Raw genomic sequence first — 19,986 nt, forward strand, 5'->3', positions numbered from 1 at the left:
CTCCTTGAAATTCACGTGTCTTTGGAAAGCGAAGTGAGCCAAGTTGGCCGAGCGATATGAGAAGCGCGAAAGAGTGAGCCCCTTTACACAATTCAGTACAACCAGCGAGCTGTAAATAGCTGTAAATAGCTCGAGACGGCAATCGCACTTTGGACATTTAATAATCGCCCTATGATCGCTCATTTTTATATCCGATCATCTTGCCACTTGCATGGAATAAAAATTCAATCAATTTGGACTCGGTTCGATTGATCATATCGACCCGTGCCGAATGAGTTCAAGCACCGTCGAAATGCAAGGAAGATATCGCGAATGAAGAACGGTGTGATTGTAAGCAGGAAGTAATTCCATTACAAGGTTTATTTCTGTTTTATTAAAGCAACGAGGAGATGATTACCTAAATGCAGACGATGTGTGTTTGTAAAGGAGTCGTTGAGTTATACGTTGTTAAATATAATGCATTTTCTTCTTTTCTTACGAATCTTTCAGAAAGTTATACGCCGAGTAGGATACTTTCAGAATCTGCAAAGTAGATACTGTACTTGAACTCCCTCGAATCGTCTTGCCAAAATATTTTCATCCTCGACTCAGTATAATTTCGAGTATACTGACGCTCGTAAAGGAGTCGGTGGTTAAAGTCACCATATGACCGCTTGACATCCTGAAGGGTTTAGAGGCGCGCATCATTATTATTGTGAGATCCTTCATTACTCGGACTCGCAACGTTGTCCAGTTCATTTCGTAAACAGCATTGCGAACTTCGGCGCTCTACAAGAAAAAAAGTAGAATCATAATAATTTATTATATTTCCAGTTAATAACTCTTCTACGAGAGGCCCAAAACATTTAACTATTGAAAATCATTACTGAATAAATTCACCTGGTGCAAACTATAGATGATCAATTAAGAAATGTCATTAAACAATCAATTTCTTTTTTCTATCTCAAAAAATAAATATAACGATTTACTGGTGAAACATCGATTCAAGAAATGCGTGATAACAAATGATCTCTACCTTCAGCGTCACCTCGTTCCCGTACCAGCAATAAAGAAATAACTGTATCAGCATCGAAGCCAGGTAAGAAAAAGTATACGCGAAATGAAACGTGAGTAGCGATTCCATGTGGGATACCTTATAAACGCTCATGCAGAGAACAAATGAGCTCAAGGAGAACTGAATGAACAACATCAACGTGAAGACAGCATTAACTGTGTATGCAAATCTGCGGATATTACGTGGACACTCTGTTATCGTTTCTACAAATTATTTTTTTACAAAGCGCACCCGCGAGCGAGTGGAAGATAAATAGAGATAAATATAAGTAATTTTTCGCAGTTTCCGCAAAAGGGTGCTATAAGACGAATAATTGCTGAATTTTATTTCTAACAGTCCGTTCGCCGGCAAGTACTCACTTGTACACGTACAGATGATGCTGTATTAAATCGCGAATAATCAGTCTTTCACGTGCTCTTAGATCCTGTTCCGACACGCTTTTCTTCTCAGCTCCCATCAGCAACGTCGGTAATATATGAGCGCGATGGCACAGAATCTCAAATTGTGCGCAAATTTGAATCATCATGCCGGCGATCAGGGTCTCGTGTGCGACGCTGGAATTGGCGCACAGACATAAAGCCACTGACTGATAGATCAGCATGGATACGAAGGCGGCCAAAGACGAGAGATCAAAGGGCGCCCAATTGTATACCGGCAATGTGCGCGTCTTCAGGAACGGATAGAACTGCGCGAAGGTCGCCATAAATGCGCAAAACTCGTTCAGGATCTCGCAACCGATCGCGACCTGTCTGGGGAACTTTAATTATGTGATGTGCGCTTACGGAGAGGCTCGGTAGAAATTTATTTCTTATTTTTTATCGATTGTTCATCCCTCATTGATGTTTATCTTAAAAGGAATTATTAAGTTTAAAATGAATTATTGATACCCTATTCAACAAACGCGAGCCGCATTTTAATAAAAACAAAGAGACCAACATCGCGTTCAGGTCTACGTTCGAATTATCCAAGTGCACTCACGGAATGTCCATATCACAAAAATCCCTTTTAATTATCGAGAAATTATTCATTTTGATTCTAAGAGGAATTATTAAATTTTGTCTTTTTTATTCGCAGAATGCGAGTTGAATATTTAAATAAAACAAAAGGAGGGAGAAACCAACACGGTAAATTTTTTAATAAGACGTAGTAAGGGAACTGGGACCGTTTCGATACTATCCATACATTTCTGTCTGAAATTGATACTTTTGTATCAATTCGTCCTAAGATATATAAATGAATAATTTTAGATGCATTGCAACATGCGACGTCGTATCAATACATATCAATTAGATATTAAGTTTGATACCTGTTCAAATATAATTCACAATTTGTCAGAAATAAAATTAATATTCATAAATTAATACAGTAAAGAAATAATTATAATAACGGTTAATAACGATAAGAAACGATTAATAAGGATAAAATCACATTTATTGTGATAGATCCATGATTTTTTTCGTAATTTTTTCATTAATCATTTTTACATTAATTCTTATTATAATGTTTTCGTCAACGTTAAAAGATCAGCGTACGATTGACATCGAGTATATGTGACAACAGACAGTTTGTCTTGTTGATGTCTCTATTACTACTTAATAATTATATCGATTCGATATTAAATGAAATGTTAAAAAATTTATCTTACTTATACCAATAATAACTTATTTCGATGCCGATTTCATAACATAATACGATGCTTGGAAATTGATACATATTGATATTAATAAATACATCATTCAATCGGCCCCATTATTAGTAAAGAAAAGGAAAGAGAAAGGGAGAAAGAGAAAGAGAAAGAGAGAAGATTGATTTTTAAAACAAACAAAGTTATTTCGTTAGCTTCGGCAATCAATTCGTTCAATGGACAAAAGTACCTCGCGTTTCGATCGAATTTCTTCTGGATCGACGCTTCGTCAGCGTCCCGGGGTATGCAGTTCTCCTTCAGCAGCATCTCGCCCAGACCGATAATTTGCCGGCGTCGTATAAAGAGGTGCACGAGCTTGATGGAGACGCCGAAAACTGAGAGGAACAGGTATAACTTGTCCACGAATTCCTGCAGGCTGTCCGACAGGAGGGTGTCCACCAGCCCGTAGACCACGAACGACTGCAGCAGCGTGAACATGAAGCTGGTGTACACGTTGTACATCCAATACTTGATCGAGTTCACCGGCCAATACACCGGTCGCCAATAGCCGGTGTAGGTGAACAGAGCGAACGACACCGGAAGTATGTGCATCCTCCTGCTGGTCTGCCGTGGCTACTTATGTCTCGATCACCGTCGTCGCTCGCATATAGATAATTTGCGTAATAGCCTTCCTCGCTCGGGAACTTCTCCCTGAAGAAATTATACCCGGAGCAATCGTGTCGCACTGCCCTGTCGTCGACAGTTTCTACGCGCCGTGTGCCGTTATCGTTGTTGGTACAAATAACATAATTTCCTCGAGGGACAGAGCAATTCGAGGAAATAAAACGCCGCACTGGACAAGCGGTTTCGCAACCGAGGACACCGAGGACCGGGAGCGATATGAATAACTCCGCGACGTGGTACGTTTTTCTTTCATCTTTCCCTTTCTCTTTTTCCGTGTGTATTTTCTTTTTATTATCTTCCGCTGCCTCTCTCGACATCGTTAAACTCCACCTCGTCCCGATAATACAGGCGTACTATTAATGTTTGCAGACATTACGTCCTTCTGCGTTATGCATATATAATCATTACCTCGGCCATCTTTATACGCAGCCGAACGAAATTATTCATCTACAAAATTGCTCCATTACCACATCATTAATCGCAACAGTTAAGAACAGTATTATTAAGAATCGTTATGCGGGGGTATCGGCGGGAGGAAGAGAGGAACGGCGAAACTGCGTCGCATATGTACATATTCCACATACTTTCTACGATATACTTACCGCATCCGGTATATTTTCTGCTCGTCCGCGCTCTTTTCATTACATCTCTCACTTTTCGAATAGAAAAAGTCATCCTGCGAAGCTGCAAGTTGCAAAATTCTGCATGGTGAGTCGGGAAGTGGAAGCAGCCTGGACGCGGAACGACGGGTGATTTGAATAAAAGTGAATAGCATGTTCTTTTTTCTTTTCCTTCCCTCTTTTTTCTCATTGGTGCGTCGTGCGAAAACGAATATGTAAAATATAATATGTACAAATATGTGTATAAAGTAATTTAATATCACTGTCTCGAGACGATGCATAATTGTGCCAGCGATTCTCGACACCTTTTTGTCCGAGTCCTTTAGTTCATGCAGCACATATCGCAAGCGATTAAACACAGAAGGAACAACACAGGGATAGAGTGGGAATTTCGATAAAATGAATGAAATATTCCTTTTTTCTTTTCCTATCTTTATTGGTGCATTGCGTAAAAATAAACATGTAAAAAATATAATTTAACATCATCGTCAAGAAGGGTGATGCACAATTGCGTCTAGTTAGTACCGTCCGGTCGCGATCTACCAGCAACCTTAGGCATCTTCTTGTTCGTCGAGTCCTCCAGTTCTTTAGGCTTGTAATAATGTGGCGCCACTTCCAACAACCATTTACTCTCGATCTCCGTCACCTGTATGACAAACAAACACGCATACATCTGAGACGTAACTTCGTTCAACTGCAACTTGATATCCCAGCTTGAAGGAAATAACTCGCAGTTCATTGACATTATCGTTGACATACCTGACGCATAAACTCCTTGGTGGTGAATACAAGCTCGTGATAAAGCAGCCAACGCGGAAGTTCTTGAAACAGGGAACTGTTCGGATGTATCGCGACCGTTTGATTGTGCTTAGCGGTCTTGTAGTGACCGCCCTTGGACAAGCGTGCCACGTGGTAGAAATATCCAGCTGTAATAGCCTAAAACAAAGGCCGCAGTGTTACTTCACGAAGAAGTAACGATAACGTCGGTGTTTCTGCTGTGTAATATTAACAAACCTTCCTAATGTTAATAGTCTCTGTAATCCCTGAGACTAATTCCATTTCTACGCGCTGCATCAGACCTACTAGCTGTTCTCTGACATCCCTCGCCCGTTTCATGGACCTGAAACGACCGGTTGCAACGAGACATGTAATGCGAGACATGTTAAAATCACGTGATCCCCATACGTACCTGTGCTGTATGAAGTTCTCGTAGCACCAGTGTGTGCTAAAGTCGCTCTGTTGCCATTGATTATATACGTTGAGAAGAGTTAGATGATCGCCACCAGGCACGTGGAAATTCTTTCGCGCGGCGTCCGCGTGTATAATCTTGTCCTTTGGTCTGTAAAAGATCGCTCCGTTCACTGAGAGCATGGCGGCAATGGTCGCCACTTCTTCTGAGCAGCGATACCGCTCGCTAGCCAATAACATCTTCGCCATCATCGGGTCTAATGGGAACTCTGCCATCCTGCGCCCGAGTTTCGTCAATTCCCCGCGATGATTCAACGCGCCCAGCGCATACAGCTGCTCCAACGCAAGGACCAGCGTCTCATGCGGCGGAGGATCCAAGAAGTCGAAGTGTACCAGGTCGTTAATACCGAGTGCTTTCAAAGTGAGCACCGCATTACCTGCGAACGTGAATGAAGCATTTGGCAGAATTAAATCTAATCCAAAAATCCAAGTTACCATGCTGTGAGAAAGAGACCGATAAGATCGTTGCTTCCTACCGAGATTGATCCTCTGAATTTCGGGGACCGTATTATCCTCGAGCTCATGTTGGTACGCCCACGCGGTATACAAGCGGAAACACTTTCCCGGAGCAACTCGACCTGCTCGGCCGGCTCTCTGATTTGCGGATGCCTTGCTAATCGGAACGACCATCAGACTCTCCATGCCTGTGCGCGAATTGAAATTGTTTTGCTTCGCGAATCCAGGGTCTATAACGTACACTATGTTATCAATGGTTAGCGAAGTCTCTGCTATGTTCGTCGCCAATACAACCTAGTGAATAAATGAGAGCAAAGATTCAGTGTGCAAGGTGGTTTTGAGAGAAATCAACTTGTAGAATAGTCGAAGAAGCAAGTTACCTTTCTCGCTCCTGCTGGAGTCGGCTGGAATATTTTCGTTTGCATGTCGCTCGGTAGATTCGCGTACACGGGCAAAATCAGGAGTTCCGCCAGCTTGCTTCCCAGCCTCCTGACTCTCTCCTGCAGCATCTCCTGGCACGTCTCGATCTCGTCCTGTCCTGTACACGAAAGTACATATTATGTAACGTTGTTTTAGGTATAACGCAGCACCATCTCCATCATACGCTTACCGGTCAAAAATACTAGTATATCGCCAGGCGGTTGTGTCGTGTGAATTTGCAGAATGGACACCACGCAAGCGTCAATATAATCCGCTTCCGGCGCTTTCGTGTAATAAATGTCAACGGGAAAACGACGGCCGGGTATCCTGTATATAGGAGCTTCGTCGAAGAACTCGCTGAACTTGGTGGCGTCCAACGTGGCCGACGAGATCAAGAGCTTCAAGTCGGAACGAAACCTCGCTATGTCCTTCACCAATCCGAATAATATGTCCGTGTGCAAAGTACGTTCGTGCGCCTCATCAATTATCATTACGCTATAGAACACATAATAAATTAATAAAAATTACCACAGTTTGATGTTGCATAGAGATTCCACACGTGAACGATAATAACTCCATAACTTAGAATGTTAATAACTTAAAAACACAGTAAATATTCTCCAAGATTATTATCTGCTTTCTCTATTGTGTTCGTGTGAGTCTCGTTTATCATTTTTCTCTTACTTACCTGTACGACGCTAGATCGGGTTCGCTGAGAAACTCTCGGTGTAACGTACCGTCAGTCATGTATTTAATACGAGTACGATGCGATGTGCAGTCTTCGAAACGAATAGCGTAACCGACCTCGTTTCCCAGCTTAACAGCCATCTCGTGGGCCACTCTCGCGGCCACCGACATCGCGGCTACTCGCCGCGGTTGTGTGCATCCGATTATCTTATTATCCTCTGCGAACCCAGATTCATACAGATATTGCGGTATCTGTGTGGTCTTCCCTGATCCCGTTTCACCTTCAATAATCAAAACCTGATATTCAAATGTGACATCTCTGGTACACTACAGCAGCGTTTGTTGAGTGACACTCCAAAGTCGACTCTACTCACCTGGTGGTCCTTGATGGCTTGGATAAGATCGTTCCTGAAGGGGTAAATTGGTAGACTCTTCTTCGTTTCTTGTATCGTTTGCAGAGTTTTAACATGTGCTGGTGGACTGGCCTCGCGTTTCTTGTCCTTGTCATGACCAGGCATGCGTAACGCTTGAACGAACTCTATCTCATCCTCCATGAGAAGATCATAGTCTTGCTGAGCTGTACACAATAAAGGATTGAAATCTTAAGTCATAATAAGAAAAAAAACAATTACATGAACAATTATTGATGCAATAATTCATCATATACCTTTTCTATCTCTAGCACCAAAACGGAACACAGCCGATGACATCTGATCTGATTCCCATTTGCTTTGTTCAGATTGTGGTGGCTCTTTATCCATTACGTCAGGTTCTGGCTCTATCTTGCCTTCTCTAAGGGGCATGTGGTAACGCTGGACGCGTTCAAGTTCTCTTGCCTTTTCATGTTCCTTTGCTAGATGCAATAGTTGTTTCTTATGAGCTCTTTCGCGCTTTTCTCTCTCTGTCAAGCTATATTAAAACAGACGATTATTTAATGAATTATTTCATCTTGAAATTTAAATTAAAATCAAGTTTTTTTCTCTAAATAATTACATTTCTTCTTCGAACAGATATTCATCGTCAAGAATGTCAGCCTCCAGTTCAGCCACTTTGTCTTCTTTACGTTTCTCCAGATATTTTCTACGAGACTCAATACGTAACTTTGGTACCAGATGTTCCCTGGCATCAGTCTCCATGATCTTAAGCCTTTTTGCTGCTTCAGCTATGAGAAATAACAGACAGTAAGTAAGTATGATAAATGTTTAGCTTAACAAGATACTTTAACAGTTCACTGATATATAACTGTTTTGTTTTATATGCTTAATCCGGGAATAGCAACTCATTTTTTTTTACGTAAACGATCACAAATGATTTTGATTTGATGTGCTTATTCCATTTCTTAAATGTCTTTTGGTTTCTCCTTATTTTTTTCAAAAAGTAGCAAGTAAATCTATATTTATAATATCTCCAAATAATAATAAATCATAGAGCAATCGATAATATGTAATATTTTTTAATAATATAATATTAATAATAGCAACTTTTAATTAGAATCTAATAATTCAAAATAATTATTCTCGGTGTAATACCAACAGATAATCCCATTGTAACTCACCTGCTCCAGAACCAGACGGCATAGCAATCTTACGTATCTTGCTTTCATCTTTGGCTTTAAGACGACTGGCAAAACTGTCTCTTTCCTTGATGTCTTTCTTGCGACGTTCTTCCTCGCTATCGCTGTCATCACTCGAAGTCTCTTCACGTCTATATTTACTCATTTTAAAAGATAGGTTAGCTTCAAACCTAAAATAAATGTATTACAAATCCACGTCAACGTTACAGGGAAACTTAGTAATAAACAACAGATGTATATGCACAAACAAAAATATAGCTTATACCTAAAACTGTAATGTAACTTTTATATGTACAATGTTTAATTTATTTTGATCCAATCTTTAAAAGCGTGATCTCTCTCTCTCTCTCCTTCTCCAGTAAAACCAGCAGCACACGTTGCTTGTTTTCGCGATTGCTTGCTTGCCGGATGGAAATATTGCCTTCTGATTGGTGTATCGTCATCCATTTTTGGAAATACACCAATCAGAACGCAGTATTTCCATCCAACAAGCAATCCAGCACGAAACAAGCATCATGTACCGCTGTAATTATTCGCGTAATATATCTTTCTTTTAGTCAAGGCCAGACAATTAGATTATTAATATATCGACTTTCTTACGTTTTTTATTTTTTATTCATTATAGATTACTCGCACTACCTTATTCCGTTTATATATGTATGTGTATCTATAGATTAGGCTAACATTACTTTTAAGTTCTTTACTATACAATCAACAATTGTTTTTCTTTATAGCATCATTATTTTTGTTTTATTCCTTCTCGGTACGTTGATAGGATTTATTATTTGTAATTTTTGATTACGTTAGCATTTTTTTCTCTTCAAGAGTTTTAATTTTTAATAAATCGAGATTCGCTTATCGGATTTTGTGAATACTCGTCTCATTTTGAAGCTTTCCTACCTTCACACTTAGCGTCTGAAGCGAGCGTCCGGCGACACGAGCATCTTTTCGGGAACGACAGCTCTATCGGGGAGGGAATCCCCCTGCGTACCTCCTAACATTAAAGGCATATCTGGAGAGACTTGGCCGGTCCAGCTTTTTAGGCCTAGAGTTTGGGCGAGTTTCCAAAAACGCCCTGGCGACCGTGTATTGGTAGCGGGATCTGGGAAGAGGTCAACCCCTGGACGGTCTGTGTGGTTCGGACGACTTAACGTCGACTTTATCTACTCGTTTAGTGACATTCGGTCACACGGTTCGCCGTTGAATTACTTCACGACCTCGATTTTTCATCATAACGGCAGCTCGTAACATATACGTTGGGACTATTCTCCGAAATAATGGCTGATCCGTCAGATTATCCGATTAAAATGATTAACGGCCTGCCTCGCGCCATCTAGTGGTGCGTTGCGGAAAGACCACTAGTCTGCCAGTTAAAAGTTGGTTCATGTCTCGGCTAATTGTGCACCAACTAGCTCTTCCTGTGTTTCTGATATCCTTTCACGAAAATTCACATGTTTCGTCGGACTAATAAAAGTCGGTTTGAACTCAGCCGTGCTATGGATGTACGCATTGCATCTATGTCAAGTATATTGCGTATAAGTACGATGAGGTGTACTTGAGACGGCGTATTCATTGGGCGAGACGGATGTATTCATTGCGCATATTGCATCCCGTTTACAATTCATGTCCAAAAAGTATAATTTTAGAAAACATTTTTATTGTAGAGGAATGAATTCGACGAAAAATTCATTTTAACTTGTGTCCTTTTCCAAAGATTTTAAAATTGTTATATGTACATTATATACACTATATATTATATATATATTATATATTACATTACATATGTTTTTTTTTTCATATTATATTATATCAATACCAATACCATATGATATTATACGGATATTTTGTACTCATAAAACCCTGTAATATACTAGAATGGTAAATAAGTTACTAGAATTTCGACCGGTTGAAAATCTAGTTACTTCTACAGAAGACGATATTCTGATTGGTTCTTTAGCTTAAGTTCATTCTATATACGTTTACAGCAATTGTGTGAAGGCCTTAATGCATAGGCGTACGCTAGTAGCATCATTTCGAACCAATATGCAGTCAATAAAATAAAGTCAGTGAAATGACTTTACATTCATTCAAGTAGTATAAACAGAAGCTTCTGATAAGGAAAAAATCACAGAAAACAACAACGTACAAGGGAAAAGTAATCACAGGTAATAGAAAGAAAAAGTGAAAGTTGAATTAGTTTGCATCATGTGGAACAAATATAAATTAGAAATTTAATACTAATTAAGTTTTTTATTTATATTCATACGTGAAATAAAAAGTTATACGGTTAGTATTGAATGTTGATTTTGTATGTCAAATAGGTTAAGAGACCAAATGTAACGAGAGAGAAAGAACAGAGAGCAGAGAAGTGTCAGATAGTAAAAACTATTACAATTGAAGCACACCAATCAAAAGAAAACATATATATATATATATTTAATAGATATTTCTTAATCAAGATTTATAATCAGGAAGTATTTTATAGTTAACAAGATGAGCAGTGAAGGTCAGATTGCAAGTATTATAAATGATATTTTAGTAAGTATTGAAAATCAGTATTGTATACATACTAGACATGATATACTTTCTCTAAATTTATAATTTCCTGCTTTGACAGAATATTTAATTTCAATAATATAAATTGAAATATAATGCATAATATATGTTTCTTCATGTTTATCATATTTATATTTCTCTGTAGTATTAAAGCCAAAAATATGAAATATAATATATTTATATTGTGCATTTTAGAAAGTAGAAGCAATAGAGGAGGCATTCAGCTGTGTCCTAGCTCATCATCCCAATAATAAAAATGAAAAAATAACAATATGGCAAAATGAGCTAAAAGCAGCTATGAATGGATTGACGAAGGAACAGCAGGAAGCAGCTGTTCGCCAATTCTTATCAATGGCGGCAGTTATGACTAACCACAAACGCCTACAATTATTGCTGTCGTTGCTAGAGAACTTAGTGCAGACAAATGTTCTGCCTGCTAGGTCTGCTGATATTTTCTGATGGATGAAAACTTATTTGGTATTTTTTATGCCATCAAATTATTTTTTATTATTTTTTCTCCAGGTTAGTATGTGAGAATATTTTAAGTTGTGATAAATTACAATATCAATTGGAAGATTTTTGGGTTGAATGCTTTGCTGTCCTTCGACGTATCATTGGTGGAGTTGACTACAAAGGAGTTAGAGAAATCATGAAAGTAGGTGCTTCAATATATGTGAATCAATAGAATTGTTTGAAATATTCTGATAAAACTTGTTTATGAGAATTTATCGATCATGAAATACTCATTCTATTTTGTATCTTTTATCAGGCATGCAAAGAAAAGGCCCAAACTATACCGGCTCGATTAGACATGTCGGTACAACCACAATTAAAAGCTTTAGAGAATATTCTCGAGTATATTTTCGATAGAAATTCGTGTCTACTGCCAAGTTATTTTATTGTCAATGAGATTCAGAAAGCCTATCCCGACAACAAAAATTGGCCTCACTGGGTAAATAATGTCGAATTACATTCCCATGTTATGTAATTAAATTTTACATTGAATATTCAGATTCCAAGATGTCATGTCTGTCTCAGAAATTGGCAAAACTTCTCTCCAGTTTTGTTGAGGGTTTCCGAAACACAGCACAGATGGTATCTATAGTAGGACATTCAAAGATGTTACCAGTGGTTGAGCACACAGGATATGCTGACCATTTGATTAATCCGTGGTTATTGGATCCTACCACGTTGAAGTTTTCGTTGAAAGGAAACTTACCTTACGACCCGGACTTACTTAAGCCTCAAACGGAGTTACTTAGATATGTTCTAGAGCAACCATATAGTAGGGACATGGTCTGTTCGATGCTCGGTCTACAAAAACAGGTATAAAACTGTGAACTATACCCTTATCGGTTACTGATGTAAAATATTTAATAAAGTTTCGTTATTATACACACACACACACACATACAATATAACTGACATTTCTATATAAAATAGTATCATAACATTTGTATACAGTTAATATACTCACCGTGCAATTCTCCAAATGATTTACATATATTATTATTCGTGTAACAGCATAAGCAGCGATGCATCGTTTTGGAGGAACAGCTGGTGGAGCTCGTTATACTCGCGATGGAACGATCCGAAAACGAGACCCTGCCGGCCGAAGGAACGGACGGCACAGTGGCCAATCACTGGGTGTGGTTGCACTTGTCCTCGCAACTCATTTACTTCGTTCTCTTTCAATTCGCATGCTTCCCGAGCATCGTCATGGCGATACACGATAAGTTGGCCGGCAGAGAACTGAGGAAGGGTAGGGATCATTTGATGTGGGTCCTCCTGCAATTCATCTCCGGCAGCATACAGCGGAATCCATTGTCGAATTTCTTGCCGGTGCTAAAACTGTACGATCTCCTCTACCCGGAGAAGGAACCCCTACCTGTCCCGGACTACAGTCAAGCGCTCTGCACTCACCAGATGGCCATCACATGCATATGGATCCACTTGCTGAAGAAAGCTCAGTCAGAACACTCCAACATTCATCGGCCCATACCGCATACGCTGAAGGTCCATCACGAATTCCTGCAGCATCTGGTTATGCCGAATACTTCTCTCTACATGGGTTCTGATTATCGTATAGCGTTGTTGTGCAACGCTTATTCGACGAATCAGGAGTACTTCAGTAGACCGATGGCTGCCTTGGTGGACACCATTCTAGGTACGCAAAAGGGCCAACAGCAACAACCCTTGCAAACTTTGCAGAATAACGCGGCGTTAGCGAACGGCCCGACCACGCCGTTGTCGATGTCCATTTTGGACTCGTTGACCGTGCATTCCAAGATGAGCTTGATTCACAGCATCGTCACGCATGTGATAAAGTTAGCTCAGTCCAAAAGTAACATGGCGTTGGCGCCGGCGTTGGTCGAGACCTACAGCCGACTGCTGGTTTACACGGAAATCGAAAGTCTCGGTATTAAAGGATTCATCAGTCAGCTGTTGCCGACCGTGTTCAAGTCGCACGCTTGGGGAACGCTGTACACACTGTTGGAGATGTTCAGCTACAGGATGCATCACATCCAGCCGCACTACAGGGTGCAACTGCTGTCGCATCTGCACAGTCTCGCGGCGGTACCGCAGACCAATCAGACGCAGTTGCATCTGTGTGTCGAGAGCACCGCTCTGCGGCTCATCACTGGGCTGGGTTCAGCGGAGGTACAACCGCAGCTCTCCCGATTCCTTTCGGAACCGAAGACACTTGTTTCCGCAGAGTCAGAGGAGCTTAATCGAACTTTAGTATTAACGCTGGCCCGATCCATGCACGTGACTGGCACAGGCGCCGAGACTCTCAGCGGCACCTGGTGCAAGGATTTGCTGAACACCATCATGCAGAATACACCGCACTCCTGGGCCTATCATACTCTCCAGTGCTTCCCGCCGGTGTTGAGCGAGTTCTTCCAGCAGAACAGTGTGGCGAAGGAAAACAAGCAGCAGATCAAGAAGGCGGTCGAGGAGGAATACAGGAACTGGGCTTCGATGAGCAATGAGAATGACATTATCGCCCATTTTTCTGTACCGGGCACGCCTCCGCTGTTCTTGTGTCTGCTGTGGAAAATGATCCTCGAGACCGATCGTATCAGCCCGATCGCGTACAAGATCCTGGAGAGAATCGGCGCCAGGGCGCTGTCGGCGCATCTCAGGAAATTCTGCGACTATCTTGTGTTCGAGTTCGCCAATAGTGTGGGCGGTCAACAACATGTTAACAAGTGTGTGGACACCATTAACGACATGATCTGGAAGTATAATATAGTTATCATCGACAGATTGGTGTTGTGCCTGGCGTTGAGGACGCAGGAGGGTAGCGAGGCGCAGGTGTGCTTCTTTATTATACAACTGTTGCTGTTGAAGTCCGCGGAGTTTCGGAATCGCGTGCAGGAATTCGTCAAGGAGAACTCACCGGAGCACTGGAAGCAGTCGAACTGGCATGAGAAGCATCTCGCCTTTCACAGAAAGTTTCCGGAGAAGTTCGCGCCGGAAGGCATCATGGAGCAAACCAGCGGGGGGCCCAGTCAGTACCAAAGTTTACCCGTGTACTTCGGCAACGTCTGCCTACGCTTTTTACCGGTTTTCGACATAGTGGTGCATCGTTATCTGGAGATACCACCTGTCACCAAGAGTTTGGAGACACTGTTAGAGCACTTGGGCTGCTTGTACAAATTCCACGGTATGTGTCTATTCCATCAGACGAAAAATAAAAGTCAAATAAGAGCCAGACGACAGATTCGATATTTAATGAGATTGAAGAGACTGTTTATACTTGAAAAATGTACTTTTCATTCAAGATTGAGAATCTTAGTATGTTATATTCGTCTATATTCTATGAAAGGCAGTTGGCATAAAAATTGCCAGTGCTCTTTGCATTTCTCAGCAGTCATGCGAAAATGTCTGATAAGTGCGAATGAAAACCTGCCTGATTATTGAAAGCAATTAGCGGCTTGTCAATTTTAGATCGTCCTGTGACATATCTTTATAACACACTGCATTATTATGAGAGGAAATTGCGAAACCAACCGCCGTTGAAGCGCCGGCTAGTTTCCGCCGTCTTGGGGTCGTTACGGGAGATTAGAGCGCCAGGATGGGCTCTTTCTGAGGCTTATCAAATGTACATGACTCGCTCCCTGGACGAAGTGGTCACCTGGATACCGGAATTGGACTATTACATTCGCCTAGTGCGCAGGATTGTGGAAAGTAAGACAACTAAAGTTTTGCCACACGATGATTCTCATAGTTTTATCATTTCTAGTTTCATATCTAAATACATTGTCGCGTGAAAGGGATATATATTTTTCGTTCCAGTAGAAAGTATATTGTTTTAATTAAACACGTATATGTTAAAGCAATGTCAGGTACGGCTCACTTCCCTGCTACCGACTGGAGATTTAATGAATTTCCAAATCCAGCGGCACATGCGTTATACGTCACCTGCGTGGAACTCATGGCCGTTCCGGTTGCGCCGAATTTGGTAGCTAATTCTTTGCTGGACGTAGTCGCTAAAGGGTACGGGTCCTTCGGAATTGGGAAAATCCCAATATATTGCACAACTTCTGTGCAGTCTTATTCATTATGTATCATCGGTTTAGATACACCGTTGTGCCGTCGGACGAAATACATTTGTGGATAAATTGCGTCGGCTTATTACTGGCAGCATTGCCAGAATGTTATTGGTCACCATTGCATGACCGTTTGGTGGAAACTATCAACAGTCCCGGCCTGGTCAATTGGCAGTACAATAATTTGACGCCATTTCAAATGTTTAACTTCAACACGACGCACAATTCCCTGCTAGAAAACAAGTATAGCTATATGCTTGCCTTGGCGCATTCGGTTTGGCATCATGCAGGTGTAGGACAGATCACAACGATGCCTCAGTGAGCGATTTCATACATATATATATAAATTATAAAAATTAACATTTAATAGTACATAAAAGAATATATAATACGAAATTTATATATAAATAATGTAATAAAAATATAAATAATACGTATATATATAAATATAAATTCGTATATTCATATATTATACGTATATTCGTATTATTTATATAAAAATTATATGAAAAATTAATAATAAATGTTGGTCTCTCGTTAGGTTCATCAAGGAGAAACTTCAGCCAGTTGTAAATAGCGAGGAACAATTAATATATGCTTGTCACTTAATTGGCCCTACTTTAGCAAGGTTCAATGCAGAACGGCCGCAATGTGTGGTCGAACTTGCAGTCTGTCTCTACGAGATGTTGGAACAAGTTGACCGTGCTCAAACGCATTTACGTTACATGGATCCAGTTTGTGATTTATTGTATCCTTTGTGATAAGCCGTTCTATCGCATATGAAACACACTTTATGCATGCGAATATATTCACAAATATATTCTCACACACACATACACACGCGCGCGCGCGCACGCATCTTCCTTAACTATTATGATAGATATCATATAAAGTATATGTTCGTCGGCGATATGATGAAAAACGAAGTGGAATGTATCATTCGAAGATTGTCCTTTCCACTACAACGAAGACTGCGTTTCATCACTCATCTAAATTTAGAAGAAATCCATACATCCTGAGATACAGTTACTTCCGCTACCATGGAAACTACTTAAGTGCACATCGTTTCATTTTAGTTATATGGACATCAATGCAGAGAATTTGCATTGCAGAGAACAGAATTATTAGATAATAATTTGACACGATTCTTAAAAGACTCCTGTTTTGTCGTTTTATATTTTATATCTGTCTCAATTTTGAAAACTGTGTCATTGTGTTTTTGCTTTCTCGTCGTGCTTATTTTAGATTGGTGATTTTGGAAGCGAGAAAATATACGCTCAAAATTTTTGCAAAGTACGTTGAAATAAAAAGACGCATTCATAAAATGACACTTGCGATTGACTGAGCGGGTTTGTAAAATACTTCTCTCTCTCTCTCTCTCTTTCTGATCAATACACAGTCGTAAAATTAACGGGACGAAATTACATGATTGAACAGTAAGCCACATATGTCATCAATCTAAGATGATCCCGACGATGAAATAAGAACTTAACATGGTCTCTAAATTAAGACAGATATAAAATGCCTGTAAAACTGTATATACATAGTGTGCCACATTTTAAATATATTTTTTTGTATTGAATATTCTTTGCAAAAGGAGGGTTATCAATCAGCATGTATATATATGATGGTTAGGCTGTAATCAACTTTATAGTACGCATTATACAATAAGATTTATTATATAATATTATATACCAATTAGACTATACAATAAGATTGTTATACGGACACTGTTTTTTATGACCTAAAATTATAATAAATAATTATATTTAATAATTTGCAAAATATAATTATCCTTTTGTAATTTATATTGCTGTAGCTGACGTTATTGAAACAATGTAACATCCGGTGATAAATTATTATATGATCATAATCTATAGTTTATCGAATATTTGAAGCTCGATATAGCCTCGAATGTCAATTCATCATATTAAAACGGTAAAAGAACCGATAAAGTAAGAGCCTTATCGTAATTATTAGCACATAGATATCGCATGTAGCTGACAAATTTTTAATCTTTATATCCTTATATCTTTAAATTTTGAAATAATTTCAATCTTTATATCTGTTAAGAAAGATAACTGACTACAATAAAAGATATCATGAAGAACTGTATTATATCGGCAGTCTCTGTTGTTTTAAATATGGATGTTTGGATTTAAATAGGTGTCTTGTGTTTTGATCCGCTCGATAATATTTGCTCGGCGATACAAAAGCTGATTTATTTCAAAAGGATATACTTTTTAAACGTGCGATTAAGCACTTGTGGAAGATATATATGTCTTTTGTTTTGATATAGATAGACTGCAACATGTTCGGAGCACATCGCAATTGCAGAGGTGTGCTATTGGTATTTCGAAGAATGTCCTTACAAATGTGCGATTTGCTCATGTGATCGGTGAGTTCCGGGCGCATGCGCTCGAAAATACGGTCGATAAAAGCAGTTCTATAATCATTCAACGTTGAACAACGCGAATAGACCTGCCTGCGTCAGTCGGCGCGACGATTCGTTAAAGTTCTTGCCGAAAGCCCCAAGTTTTTACATTCCGCAACACCTATTCCTTCATTCGCGAATAAATTATCAAAATGAGTTCTTTGCATCTAACAACTGGTAAGTAATAAATTTAGCCGAGTAATAAGAACATATTGAATAGTATGTGTGCCTTAAGATATGCTTCATTATTACGATAACATTTTTTTTCACGTGGCATTTTTCATAGAAATGTCATCAATGACGAATTTATTAACCCGTATGGAAAAACTACAAGAAAAAATGATTGGTATACTACTGAAGAACAATAATTTTTCAAAATAATATTTTTAATAGCAAATTGTTCTTCAACAGTATACCAATAATTTTCTCGTATTCTTGCCAACGTATAAGACAATTTTAAGATATCCTATGCGTTAATTTTTAATATTCTGCTCACTGAGTTGTAACATTTCTTTTCGCACGGGAAACGTTAATAACGAAGAGGCGATCCACAAAATGTAATGTTACTTTCGTTCTTAATAATTGTGCAAAAGATATTACGTAATACAATGTGATAGTGGAATACTGGCTAATATTCGTGATTGTCGCGTCTCTCTTTGAGGAAATTGATTCTTTTCAGACTCTGACAAGCCAGCAGAAGTGGAAGGTCTAGCGCGTCTATACAGTATGACACATTGCCCTTTCGCTCATAGAATACGGCTTATACTTACTCTAAAGGACGTTCCTCACGATATTGTCAATATTAATTTAAAGAACAAACCCGATTGGTATTTCGAAGTACGGATTCGATCGTTACTAAATGTTAAAAATTTAAGTGGCATTTCTCGTCGTTTGTACGAAGTATTTTGGTTTCAGATTAATCCGAAAGGAACAGTACCGAGTTACATAGATACAAATGGCGAAATAATAACGGACTCTCTCTTAATAGCGAATTACTTGGACGAGAAGTATCCTGAACCGGCTCTTTACAACGAAGAAACGAAAAATCGTGACTTAGAATTGCTGGACAATTATACTAAAGTGCGGATAACGTCATTTATTTAATTCCCAAAAACCAACGATTTTTTATAATAATTGCATTTTTTATCTTATAGATTGCAATTATTTTTAAAAACTGCTTATATGACGAAGACAAGAGACAACTGGAGGAGATTGTGGCCGAGATTATGGATTATTTGGATGAATACGAGCAAGAGCTCAATATCCGTCAAACACCTTTCTTCGGGGGTTCGTGGCACTTAGGTCTTATTTTGACGTATTCCTTCATTCTTCACCTGTTCTTTATTCTGCATAAAATCTTTGGTTTAGGAAGTAATCCCGGTATTCTGGATATCTTAATGTGGCCGTGGGTTGAGAGGGCGAAAGCACTGCCGCTACTTTATAAACAATCAGCAGGTTTTGATAAAGAGAGATTTCCTATGCTCGTGAGTATACAATATGGCGTGTCTAACTGTATCTTCTCCTCTTCAAGTTTGTCAACTCTTTTTTTTTTTTAGTGTTTCCTTACGTACGTTATGCGATAATTATCCCATTAATCATAACTTGCGCCGTTTTAGATGAAATGGATAGTCGAGATGAAGGAACAACCGTTCGTTAAAGAAAATAAATCTTCATACGAACAGTTTGCGGAACACATAGAAACTGTAAGATCAGGAAACCCCGAGTATGACTTTTAGATGTATCCACGGATAAAATAGAGCAGAGACAAATAATACAGATGTTCGCTTGATAGAAAGTAACAAATTAACACGATAATATCGACATTTACGCTTGTAATGCGAATCTCAATAGCATCCCCTCGCCGCACGAGTTACACAGTCAGAGAATGTATAAATTGTCTCTGCGTGAGAAAAAGAGGATTTTTCTATAACACATTACGTATAAAAATCATTTTATAAGTTGTAATAAAATTTATTTGTTTTGTCAATACAACAGTGAAGAAGGAGAAAGTTAAAGGTTTATTTACGAATTATTCGCTGTTCCCCAATGCGTGTCTTCCTATCGTCGTTATAAA

At 39.3% G+C, this 19,986-nt stretch overlaps 4 protein-coding genes across 6 annotated transcripts; 2 read left to right on the forward strand and 2 right to left on the reverse strand.

Annotated features, from left to right (window-relative positions):
* Nucleotides 1–576: 576 nt before the first annotated feature.
* Nucleotides 577–3,290, reverse strand: LOC106750007 (odorant receptor 94b-like). The gene is made up of 4 exons (XM_014630009.1): nucleotides 2,929–3,290; nucleotides 1,414–1,803; nucleotides 1,016–1,223; nucleotides 577–768 (listed from the first exon to the last, which is right to left on the reverse strand). The coding sequence occupies exons 1-4, from the start codon at nucleotides 3,288–3,290 to the stop codon at nucleotides 577–579; spliced, it is 1,152 nt and encodes a 383-aa protein (XP_014485495.1).
* Nucleotides 3,291–4,403: 1,113 nt separating this feature from the next.
* On the reverse strand, nucleotides 4,404–8,729 carry LOC106750035 (putative pre-mRNA-splicing factor ATP-dependent RNA helicase DHX16). 2 transcript variants are annotated; one of them, XM_014630070.1, is made up of 13 exons: nucleotides 8,632–8,729; nucleotides 8,349–8,536; nucleotides 7,787–7,955; nucleotides 7,461–7,702; nucleotides 7,168–7,370; nucleotides 6,795–7,090; nucleotides 6,297–6,601; nucleotides 6,067–6,224; nucleotides 5,707–5,980; nucleotides 5,172–5,607; nucleotides 4,997–5,102; nucleotides 4,742–4,908; nucleotides 4,538–4,628 (listed from the first exon to the last, which is right to left on the reverse strand). In XM_014630070.1, exons 2-13 carry the CDS (start codon nucleotides 8,509–8,511, stop codon nucleotides 4,625–4,627), a joined length of 2,523 nt encoding a protein of 840 aa, XP_014485556.1. In that variant the 5' UTR covers nucleotides 8,512–8,536; nucleotides 8,632–8,729; the 3' UTR covers nucleotides 4,538–4,624. The 2 variants fall into 2 exon arrangements, with proteins under 2 accessions (XP_014485554.1, XP_014485556.1); XM_014630068.1 differs by lacking the exon at nucleotides 8,632–8,729 and having other exon boundaries at nucleotides 4,404–4,628; nucleotides 4,742–4,918; nucleotides 8,349–8,511.
* Nucleotides 8,730–10,420: 1,691 nt separating this feature from the next.
* Nucleotides 10,421–17,254, forward strand: LOC106750093 (mediator of RNA polymerase II transcription subunit 23). Of its 2 annotated transcripts, XM_014630178.1 has the most exons (12): nucleotides 10,421–10,531; nucleotides 10,688–10,904; nucleotides 11,118–11,362; nucleotides 11,445–11,577; nucleotides 11,692–11,874; nucleotides 11,961–12,248; nucleotides 12,447–14,592; nucleotides 14,877–15,116; nucleotides 15,266–15,425; nucleotides 15,509–15,796; nucleotides 16,020–16,226; nucleotides 16,359–17,254. In XM_014630178.1, the coding sequence occupies exons 2-12, from the start codon at nucleotides 10,860–10,862 to the stop codon at nucleotides 16,495–16,497; spliced, it is 4,074 nt and encodes a 1,357-aa protein (XP_014485664.1). In that variant the 5' UTR covers nucleotides 10,421–10,531; nucleotides 10,688–10,859; the 3' UTR covers nucleotides 16,498–17,254. The 2 variants fall into 2 exon arrangements, with proteins under 2 accessions (XP_014485664.1, XP_014485665.1); XM_014630179.1 differs by lacking the exons at nucleotides 10,421–10,531; nucleotides 10,688–10,904; nucleotides 11,118–11,362; nucleotides 11,445–11,577 and having other exon boundaries at nucleotides 11,783–11,874; nucleotides 11,935–12,248.
* Nucleotides 17,255–17,948: 694 nt separating this feature from the next.
* On the forward strand, nucleotides 17,949–19,927 carry LOC106750101 (pyrimidodiazepine synthase-like). The gene is made up of 6 exons (XM_014630193.1): nucleotides 17,949–18,089; nucleotides 18,592–18,749; nucleotides 18,828–18,992; nucleotides 19,067–19,199; nucleotides 19,281–19,396; nucleotides 19,529–19,927. Exons 1-6 carry the CDS (start codon nucleotides 18,065–18,067, stop codon nucleotides 19,646–19,648), a joined length of 717 nt encoding a protein of 238 aa, XP_014485679.1. The 5' UTR covers nucleotides 17,949–18,064; the 3' UTR covers nucleotides 19,649–19,927.
* Nucleotides 19,928–19,986: the final 59 nt, after the last annotated feature.

The sequence above is a fragment of the Dinoponera quadriceps genome, unplaced genomic scaffold (genome assembly GCF_001313825.1).
Source record: "Dinoponera quadriceps isolate SergipeBrazil2010 unplaced genomic scaffold, ASM131382v1 scaffold4444, whole genome shotgun sequence".
In the NCBI taxonomy this organism is placed as follows: domain Eukaryota; kingdom Metazoa; phylum Arthropoda; class Insecta; order Hymenoptera; family Formicidae; genus Dinoponera; species Dinoponera quadriceps.